We start from the raw sequence: 10,844 nt of genomic DNA on the forward strand, positions 1-10,844 counted from the left end.
GTTGCAGAAGTCTCACTGACAGTTACAGGATTCGTTTGGTTGCAGTGATTGGCTCAAAAGGTTGTGCAACAAAATATATAAAAGTTGTGGGTAACATCATTTTTGTCCAGGCCTGTTTCATGCATTTATTTTTTTTTTAAATAATTCAGTTGAAGCATGGTTGAAAAAGCAATGTCTGACTTTCACTGGTTAAGATTTATAGAATTTTTATTTATTATTACTTTTGTCAGATTAAAGTTATTTCTGTGACCATTGTGAGTTTTTCTTTCATTGACCGAAGGGTACCAACAATTTTGTCCACGTCTGTACTACTGTAACTGTAACATACGAAAAAAAATGTGGAAAGTCATAATAAGTCGTCTTATATTTGTAACAAAACCTTCTTTGACAGAAGGTCAGACCTGCACAATGTTAAAGAATTTGTGTACCTTCATAACTGCAAGGCTTCAGTTGAACCACACTCTGGGCTGAATCGCTTTCTTGGGGTCATCCCGTCACATGGTTTATTGATTTATTGTCTGTGCCTCTATAAAAGGTCTAAGTTCTTAGTTTGAAGCCAATCTGTGATCGATTTTATTTACCATGTAGGGCCATTGATTGTTGCAACACATATAAGCACACAGGGGGACCTGAAACCAGACAGCTGGTAGCAAATAGCTGAATGATCTAAACTTAGCTTGACTTATCACTTTCATGACGCATAAACAAGCATGGAACTTTCCTGTGTCATCAAAACTACAATGTGTTTATTTTGGGTGACGACATTGAAGCTTTTTTAACATAAAATATTAATTTGAGTAAATGTTATAAATTTAACTTGTTACAAAAACCATAAAAACCACACATCATTCCTCTGATCGTGTTTAGCACACTTCTACTGCCGTTCTTTTACAATAAAAGGCTGTCCGTAACACATTTATCAATATACCTTTTCATTTTCTATTTACAGTCAAAATCTGTGACGCGAATAATATCAGAAATAGTGATAAGTGAGGAGGCTGTTGTCTCTTAATCGGTGTCATGTAAAAACACTGTTATAGTGTGCAAAGTTTGCATCTTATCAGCAAGGTACAATCATGTGGCTCTTGTCAGGGCAGCACTTCATTGTTACCTAATCATTAGTTGTGCATGTTGGTAGAGCAAACACAAAATCCTTTTCAACAAAAGGCAAATATAATGATCGCAGTCCGTGTCTCTGTGTTCTGCCGTGGAGCAGCTCACACTGACAGTGTCTCTCTCACAAATTCGTTTGAAGTAGAAGCCAGGGTGCCGTCGTAGATTGTAGAGAGCGACACATCTGCACCGGCGTTTACAACTCCGTTGTCGGCCGGGGGGCCCTGTCTAACCAGCCTGCCGCTCTTTCTGAAGGAGTTCCTGATCCCGCTGGCGAGGCGATCAGACAAGCGCCTCACCGCCCGGCTCAGTCCACGGTTCTTCTGCTTCGTCAAGCCCACGTCGTCCTCCAGCTCCTCCGGCGGCACGTCGATGTTCCCCGTGTACCAGAACACCCACCAGATCAGGCTGAGGAAGAGGATAATGGCCCCGCCGTAGACAAACAGATCGTGGATAACCAGTCCTCCAAACACCCCAATCATTATAATCAAGACACCGAGTATGTCGTGGGCCACTGCGAACCAAAATGAGCACTTGCAGCGGCCAACTCCTCCGTACCTCTTCTCCATGATGGGCTCCACCTGTACAGGTGTTGACATGATAACTTATCCAAAGAGTTTATCCAGACATGGAAGAAAATCCAAAGCGACAAACTTTAGCAGCCGGTGTAAAAGCAAAGACAATCAAGTCTGATCCTCGCTGAGAGAAACATAAAACAACCTGCTGTGACACGGTCAAAGTACAGTGTACTCAGGCCATTATCAGCAAGAGCCACACCAGCTTGACTGTACTGGATGTGTCAGAGCACTATAAAGAGCATTTAATAGCATTTTATCTTTGACATCATCAAGTCTTTTCCATCTTCTGCTCAAGCCCCCTGGCTGATCCGTTTCCGCCTTTCCTTCTCTTTCAGAATGGGGACCCACACCAGCCCCATCGCCACAAACATCAGCCCTAAAGACAGGCAGGCCGAGGCTACAGAGCGGGACGCTTCAGTCACCCCTGAGTACTGGAGCAGTAAAAGTACTGCGCCTGCTACAGACATCAGAGATCCCATCACAATCACGATGATAGGTTTGTGGAGGTAAGCACGGCCCGGGCCTTCAGCAGCTGCTGGCTGTGTGTCTGGGTACAACCGCTGGCTCCCAAAGTCACCCGAAAAAGAAGTTTCCATAGTTGAAACAAAGCCTTGTACCTTTGATGTACAGAGAAGGGAGATGATAGCAAGTGGACCTCAACAGGACACCGATTGTCTTCTTTAAATCAGTCCCGAGCCGTTCTGTTCATTCTCTCAGTCCATGCAGACATCTGTCAAGAATGCAGCACCTCCCAAAAGTCACATGAAAGAGTTGTATCATCTGCACGATGACCAAGTGTGTGACTGCCTGATGCATCTCTTAATCTGCTGCTCAGTAACCCGTGAACACGCTGTAATTCCAGATGGGCCACCACACCCACACAGCTGAGTGAGGACAGACAGTCGCAGCCCACCTGATGACAACAATGTCATCACCTCTCATTAGCTTGCTGTCAGGACGATCTTGTTACAGTACACTTCCAAAACAAAGGCTGTCTATTCGAAAGCAGGGAAAAAACAACCCAAAACTGCTTATTGTCACAAGAATCAGATGGTGTGTAGAATGTTATGCATGCTTGCAGTTTCTGACATTATTATGTTGCAAAGAAATGCAGAGTTTCATATATTGGATATACTCCACCCTCTCCACTCTCTCTCTCTCACACACACACACACACACACAACGCACTATTACTTGCTGACAGCTGCTGCACAGGCTAGGTATTATAGGTATTATTCCCATTAACAATGGGGATGTCATCTGATACAGCTGGATGGCTTTGCAAGCACAGAGCCATATCCAGCACAAGCAAACAAGGCTAATACATGTTAGAGCAAACAACTGTTCATACATATAGATAGATAGTCTGTATAAATCCTCAACCATGTAAGCCACATGATTATTCCTTGCTGATGTACGAGCTAATCCTCCTTGATGTAAGGTGGATGGTGTTCCGGTCTCCTCTGAGACCTGAGTGAGCTCCTTGGACAGTCTGTGTAATTTGTGGCATAGATGCACTGATAAATCATGTCCCAGAGGTTCCCAAACAGAGTGCAGTTTAGCAGTGTAGTTGCCTATTCACAATTATTTTGCTGCCATTTGACCAACAAGTGCAGCTGTAAATAACAGGAGTAGCTGAAAATACTCATCTTTCCAGGCCTAAAAAAGCAGCATCTCATTATCTTCTCTAAATTGTTCACAGGATTACACATCAGGCTTCATCCACTGCTCGATTACTTTATGCATCTTTGCAAGTTTCCAAATATTAGAGAAATTGAAAAAAAAAATCCACCTTTCAGAACTAATGAATGTCATAATAAAGAACTGTGATTCATTTACAATAAGCAAGGCTGTGCCTGCACGTGATAGCAAAAACATTCTGAATATGAGGTTGGCAAACAGTTAAATTCAAGTGTTTTATTCACATTGCTGCCTTATTATAGCTTTTAAATGGAGACTCGGGTTTGATAGGTTGAGCAACAATGATTTTTTATAGTGGAGGAATTAATCCATTTTTGTGTGCACACTCCTCTACTTTCAGGAAGTCATTGTAATTGGGCAAATTAGCATCACTGTACATAAAATCTTCATTTTAACTTGTCATGAATCCTTTGAGGGCATTGAATCTGCTGACATCACGGAGCAGCGGGGTTTCTCGTTTGTGAGGTTACTGCCATTAGCGTCACGTTCAACAAGTAAAATGCACCAATAGATTGACTCACCTGCTGCACAATATTCCCCCCACAATTTTCAAAAACTCACCGAGTGCCTTTTTCAGCACATTTTGGATCGTTGTCAAAATTATACACTCATCAACATTTCCCACCAGCCAAACCACTCAAACACTGTTACTAGTGAAGTGTCTGTAATTGAACACTTGAATCTTAGCAGAAAATGGCTGTAAGCCTTCAACAACAAACTTTTAACATCTCCAATTGAAGCTGAATTTTATAATCCCATATTAATCATATAAATATAATTTGAATGCATTTCCATTTGTCAGTGGCAACAAGTAATCATATTAACCAACTACAGCCCTTAACCCTGTAATACCATGTGTATTGTATTTGAGCTTGTGTAATGTTTTCACCCACAAAACGTAAAAGAATTGCACATTTTTTTTGCAATAAATTGCATAAAAACCATTAGGTGCATTGACAACAGTACACATGAAAACTAATGCACCACACTTTAGCCCTGCATCAGGCGGTGACTGGTCCAGGACGTACCCCGCCTCCGCCCTATTGTAGCTGGGATAGGCTCCAGCCTCCGCTGCAACTCCTCCAGTTTCAAACACATTTAATGACAAAATATTTCAGCGTTCAGGTTTTATTACAACAGCACGTAACCCCAACACTGTATATGAAAACTGGGAATTGTGAGAGAATCTTTCACACGTTAGCTGCTTGATTAGGTCGAGTCCAAGGCACTGACACTGTATGATGACTCAGCACAAGATGGGCTTGAATCAAACACATGAGTAGTTTTGTCTCTGTCATCAAACAGTGACATTACATTCACAGAATACAACAAAACTAGAGGGAAAAAGAAGAACAGAGAAAAAAAAAATAATTCAATGTCCACGTTAACGATCATTTCACTTTAGGTACTTTTCTTTTTACTTTGGAGTCGGTCTTCTTGATCAGTTTGCTCTGAGCTTTTGTTCCTTTCTTCAGCGCTGCGGGTTTGGGGGCTTTCTCCAGCTTCTTCTTTTTGGACGCCTTCCACAAAAAACAGAGGAAACGTTAACGATGCCAAAGAAAAACAAAACCTGAATCATCTGCTGAGGTTCCCTTCAACTCAAACAGCTGTGAAAAGTACTGACCTCCAGTTTAGGCTTTTTGACAGGGGTTTCTATGGGAACCAGCTGTGGGATTTCTTCCTCCTCTTCAGCTGCTGCTTTATTTTTCTTCACCTTCTTCACCTTCCTCTTGCCCTCTGCAGTAGCATCTGCTTGCTCTTTGTCCTCCGTCTTATTTTTCTTTGTGGATGCAGATTCCTGAAATGCACACAAACTTGTTACTTTTCCGAATGTTTCAACAAATGCAGCTTATACAAAAAAAATAATAATACATTTTGAGTGCTAACTTGTACTCACCTTGTCTTTAGGCGTCTGAGCTTGTTTAGACTCCAGGACAGAGAGATGGCCCAAGTCTGAGGTGTAGACAGGCAGAGCCACCGACGTTTGACTCTTAATGTGGATGAGTTTAATCACTGGTCCTTTCTGTAAAACAGCGATCAAATCAGACACGGCAAGAAAAACTTGCATCGATACATAAAAGAACGCTGTGCAACTTTTTGAATTCCAAACTGAAATTGCAAACTCTAAATAGTGTTGGACGATATACTCGATGTATCGTAAGTTTGTCCACGTACCATGGTTAAAATAGCTTTATCGTAACCATCGAGTATAGGTTGCCATGGAAATATTAAGCTGTCTGCACATAATTCACTGAGTTTTTTTTCTCCCACAAGCTGCGAATGCATCATTAATCCCCCCTCCCAACCGGAAAGTTTTCTACCCGGCACACTGCACTGAGCATGCGCGTTTATACACCATCAGAAAGGAGAAATATGGCGACGGCAGGCGATTCAGACTTGGATTTCACGAGGACGACGTTAAACAAAATGCGGTAATTTGCAAATCATGCCGTTAAACTATTGCCGGAAAAGGTCGAAGAACCACAAAGTTATTCCACCAGCTGAAAAGTGATCCACTGCAAAATGAAAAATGTTTTAAACTCCACGTGTGAACGTCTCCCCGCACACCAAAGAAAACTTTAAATAAACCAGCTGTGACCCGACCTACGACTGCGATCGGCGAGAGAAAAACAGCACGGTAAGTTTAATTCCATGTTATTTTTTATCAAACATAAAGTTATTTTGGTCTGAATCTGTGAGATCTCTACACGTGCTGTTTGCTTGGTTACGTAAAGTCAAGTGAGTTTGTAGCTTCCTTGTTTGTGTTTAGGCACATTTCACGACATTGCGTAACTGCGTTTTTAATAGTTTGCCGTTTTCGCTGTTCGATGGTTGTTGAAATGGTTTATTTGAGCTTTTAGCTGAGATTCGGATGTTTCTGTGGATCCACACACGCTGACTTCACTTAGGCTTAAACTGCAGCTCACTCCCTTTGTCCCCGGTGCTGGGGACACTGAGGCTCAGGACATATTGTGATATTTTATCGCGTATTGCAACATAGCCACAAAATAATCGGAATATTAGATTTTCCTCACATTGCCCAACCCTAACGCTGATCAGTGCCCATTTTGCTGCACAAAAATTGTGCCGTTTGATACCGAGAGGTGCGTTTTCTTCCATACACGAAACAATCAATTAACAACTGACTGCACGAAAGACCCGATCCCACTGAACGCATCATCCATCACGTTTAATCACAGGCAAAATAAAAACTGCTGAAGCCAATGAAACAAATCAGCTGTTATCTACATGCTATTATGACACGTACGACTCAAAACTCTTCATTTCTGCACCGAGACGCTGGATTTTTGTTTTTCTCACCAGTAGACTGGTGCTGGAACCAGTTGTGGGGACTTCCCTCCCACGCTAAAGAGGCAGAGCCTTACTGGGGATTTATGTTGCCATCACTTTGATGCAACTACAAAGCCTTCTAAAACTACTGCGGCTTCAAACTACTGTGATTTGCACATTTCTACACAGCTACTTTTCCTATCAGTGAGAGAATAACAATTACCATCTCAATATCAGGAATATTATTGAGAGCTGGCATAGATCAGCTCAGTCGGGGTGTGATAAGTCTAAAATCTAACAACCAAATGTAAAACAAAAAGTTCTCACCATGCGCAGTTTGGTGACCACTGTTTGCACGGCAGCCTCGATGTTTTCCGTCACCTCGTCTGCAGTCATGCCCGAGTGGGCAACACGTGCCATACTGCAACACAGGCAGAGTGCACGAAAACACAGTGTTACCAAACACACAGATCACAGCAGCAGTATATGAAGCACCAATGTGACTGTTTCTTATTTTTTAACCGAGTAAGATGCTAAACATTGTGTATCAAAGTTGTAGAGACAGGCTCCACAGAAAGAGGAGGTCCATCTGGATTTACTTTGAGTTTCTATAGCACCAGTCTGACCCGTATCGATTACAGAGAATCGACAAGGTTGTACTGAGGTGCAGTTAAGATCATCTGCTACCGAAGAGTTTTTAATAAAGGGGAATTTCTGCACAAAAAGCTGAAACCAGGGACACGTGAATAAATCTCACCAGCAGCAGCCCTTGTTGGTAACCTTCAGGCTGGTCCCCTGGATGACTCTCTCGATGTCTCTGGCCAGATGCTTGCTCTGCAGGTTCACGCACAGCGGCTCTCTGGAAAAGAAAGCAAAAGGGTAAGAATAGAACCGTCGCAGCTACACGACACCTTAAAGTCATTTGCAGCAAAGTATCCAAAACAGAGAAACGTTCAGAGAACACAAGTGGGGGTGAAAAATTGTGGGAATAAGGGGCTTTGCTTTCAATAATGTTTCAAATGACATTAAGCTCTTATCTTCTTTGGATACCTGGGTTTGCTCTTTTCTCCTCTGCTGCTGAATTTTTTTTAATGTGATAGTTTGTATTGCTTTGGCATGTTCTCCCTCCACGCTTCTTAGTGGCTTCTGTGGCTCAATGCTATATTTTCAAATCCAATTTCTTGCATTCATCCTCATACAGAAGCACGAGCAGCTGCATTGCCAAGGGCTCGGAGAATCACCTGCAGTGAGTTTCTGAGGAAGCCGACGCGAAAAGAGAGGCAAGTAACATGATTGGTCAATCTGTTTGTATTGGGGCACTTTTACACTGGTCTATCATCTCGAAATGAGAAAAGACATATGGAGGGCGTTTCAGTCTGTTGGCTGATTTGGAATTAGAGTTTAATGTTACAGTGTTCGCACAGACGCAAGTTTATCTCCCATCTTCCACTGTCTTTTTCCTCCCCAATAGGTGTTTGTTGCTCCAAGACTCGACTGCATGCCAGGATGGCACAGCAAAGAGTGGAGGTGAGCCCACGACTTGCCACGGCCGGCCGTGGCGTTTGGGTACGATGCCACGACTGGCCAGTCTGCCAGAATGTTTGGGTACGATGCCACGACTGGCCAGTCTGCCAGAATGTTTGGGTGCGATGCCGCGACTTGCTACGACCTGCCGCGGCGTTTGGGAGTGATGCTGCAGCTTACCACGACTTGCTGCGGTGTTTGGGTGCAATGGTGCGACTGGCTACGACCTGCCGCGGCGTTTGGGAGTGATGTCGCGTTCAGGGGTGAGACTGGGACTTGCCACTGCATTTGAGAGGGATGCTGCAATCTGCCACAGTGTTTGGGAGTGATGCCGTAACTTGCCACGACCTGCCACTGCGTTTGACAGTGATGCCGCAAATTGCCAAGGTCTGCCGTGGCGTTTGGGGGTTATACTGCAATCTGCCACAGTGTTTGGGGGTGAGGCCGCGGTTTGCCAGTCTGCTGCTGCGTTTGGGGGTGATGTCATGACCTGGCATAAACCCATGAAGTAAAAAACCTTGTATATATAGTATAGTTTACAGTCAAACCGTAGTTCTTATTTTTCTAACACACACACTAAACAGGACAAACTGAAAAGCGCTCTCACTTTTTACTTTTGTAGAAATGTTTCCCGAGGTGCGATGGCAGCAGTCGGCGGATGCGGTCATCAGAAATGAACAGGTCAAAGTTTCCCAGCAGGCGGCGCTTGGCTTCGTATGGTTTGTACTCCGTCTTCAGGACCTTATACGGTATGATCTGCCACAGGCAAACACATCCCTGAATGTTTCTTACCACTGACAAGACGGTTTAAAGCAGAAAAATGTACACTCAGGATAGCAAAAAAAACAAAAAACCTTGCCCATGTCTACTTAGGAAAAATTCCCAAAAAGGTGGCAGTTAAGCCCTTCTTCCTTTATACCTACTCTGAGCAGTTTAAGTGGACTTGACTCCTCTTTGCCAGATTTCAATGAGGGTGGGAACATGATCATGGTTAGGATTAGGGTTGTGGGACTATAGTTATGGTTATTGTGTTAGGTGAGTGGTGTGATGTGATGGCTTTTCCATATGCTACTATGACCTCACACCAATATGATTGGTTGCTTGCAATGCTGAACCTGGACCAACATCAGTTTAGAACAGCGTACCTCTGATATGCCTTTGACACCTCTCTCCTGCAGAAGCTTCTTATAAAACCTCTGGGTCTGCTCTGAGGTCATGTTGGGCTCATCTCTGGTGAAGAGGCAAATCTCTTCTGTGTCTGACCGCTGGCCATGGGGCAAGGGACTGCGGATAACAAAAAGAAAACAAAAGAAACACAATGACTCTGGGGGAATGCCATTATCAACGAATTACTTTAAATTTGGAAAACATTTGCTGCGACGGAGGAACTAAAATTCAGTCGCCTGGGCTGCTCACATGCGTATGGTCTGCGCTTCTTTGGGTATCTTCCACAGGGTGAAGAGCAGGCTGATATGCTGAGTCTCATCCAGAAACGGGGCTTCACCACTAGCTTTGTTTTTTAGGAAGGCCTGCAGGGCCTGGACGGCCTTCTTTACCTGTCAGACACATTAAGTTAAGACACCACAATACAAATGAGGCAGCTTAATACCTGAGCTAAAAGTTAGCATTTGCTAACGCCAAACGTGTTAGCATGTTGAAGAAGCTAGTTGGAACCAGCTGGCTCATTAGATACGTGGTAACAAACTTTATTAACAAGCAGCGTAACCCAAACATTCTAAAAACGACTAATTCAAACAAATCTGAAATCACAAATCAATCAAACTTTTACCTGCGATCGGTCCAGTAGAGCTTTCTCTGCCATTCTTCACACGTGGACCCCAAAAAACACCAGGGCGCATGCGTTGAGCGTCATGCTATGACGTAAAATATATGTGTACATAAAATCAATATCGGATTCCACCAACAAAAAGGCTCTCAAAACAATACATATATGTGGATTTTGGGGTGTATTTATATAATCATTATTATTTTTACCCCTGGTTATTTGTATTCATGTTCTATTCTTTTGTATATTTCATCTGTTTATATGTTTTATACTCATTGTTTGTTCAATAAAGTTCCTGTAAAAAACAAAACAAAAAACAAACATCTCACCTATGGAGACAGCTCAGGATGGACTAATCCTGTCTATCCTAATGAAAATCCTAGTCTGTGAAATGCTTCTAAAATATCTGCTGCCCTATTGGCCTTATCTATCTTGAAAAATAAAGTTTTAATGTCAGTGTGAATTTTACATCCAAAAATAAAGGATATATAAAAGTAGCTTTGCCAAAAAAAATTTTTCTCTCTGGCTTAAAATGGAACTGATATCATTCACGGGAAATATGTTCAACAAGTATTTCACAGCTCAGGCCAGCAAATACCGGAAATCCCTTTTTTGCACATCGGTCTTTCTGCTTCCGGATCTGTGACTCGTCACATGACTCTTCTTCCGGCTGAAACGAAGTGCCACCAACTCCAATCAGAGACATAACAGATGATGACGCTAACGATAAAATGGTGATTCAAAAACTGTAAGGAAAATTATAATATAAATAAAAGCATAAAATATAACAGTAAAATGCAGCACTGTGGCAAATAAGAGATTAGTGCAGAGCAAATCGTTAATCACGTGAT

General features: G+C 42.8%; 2 protein-coding genes across 4 annotated transcripts; both read right to left on the minus strand.

The window, feature by feature from the left end:
* Nucleotides 1-764: 764 nt before the first annotated feature.
* LOC309713346 (transmembrane protein 238-like) lies at nucleotides 765-1,876 on the minus strand. Its single transcript, XM_082544901.1, has one exon. It carries the CDS (start codon nucleotides 1,710-1,712, stop codon nucleotides 1,218-1,220), a length of 495 nt encoding a protein of 164 aa, XP_082401027.1. The 5' UTR covers nucleotides 1,713-1,876; the 3' UTR covers nucleotides 765-1,217.
* Nucleotides 1,877-4,504: 2,628 nt separating this feature from the next.
* rsl1d1 (ribosomal L1 domain containing 1) lies at nucleotides 4,505-10,608 on the minus strand. 3 transcript variants are annotated; one of them, XM_082544098.1, is made up of 10 exons: nucleotides 10,592-10,608; nucleotides 9,997-10,081; nucleotides 9,624-9,763; nucleotides 9,353-9,491; nucleotides 8,815-8,963; nucleotides 7,441-7,542; nucleotides 7,011-7,104; nucleotides 5,290-5,415; nucleotides 5,017-5,190; nucleotides 4,505-4,912 (listed from the first exon to the last, which is right to left on the minus strand). In XM_082544098.1, exons 2-10 carry the CDS (start codon nucleotides 10,027-10,029, stop codon nucleotides 4,784-4,786), a joined length of 1,086 nt encoding a protein of 361 aa, XP_082400224.1. In that variant the 5' UTR covers nucleotides 10,030-10,081; nucleotides 10,592-10,608; the 3' UTR covers nucleotides 4,505-4,783. The 3 variants fall into 3 exon arrangements, with proteins under 3 accessions (XP_082400224.1, XP_082400222.1, XP_082400223.1); XM_082544096.1 differs by having other exon boundaries at nucleotides 4,505-4,915; XM_082544097.1 differs by lacking the exon at nucleotides 10,592-10,608 and having other exon boundaries at nucleotides 4,505-4,915; nucleotides 9,997-10,098.
* Nucleotides 10,609-10,844: the final 236 nt, after the last annotated feature.

This window comes from Aulonocara stuartgranti, assembly GCF_965226115.1.
Source record: "Aulonocara stuartgranti genome assembly, chromosome: 8".
Taxonomy (NCBI): Eukaryota; Metazoa; Chordata; class Actinopteri; order Cichliformes; family Cichlidae; genus Aulonocara; species Aulonocara stuartgranti.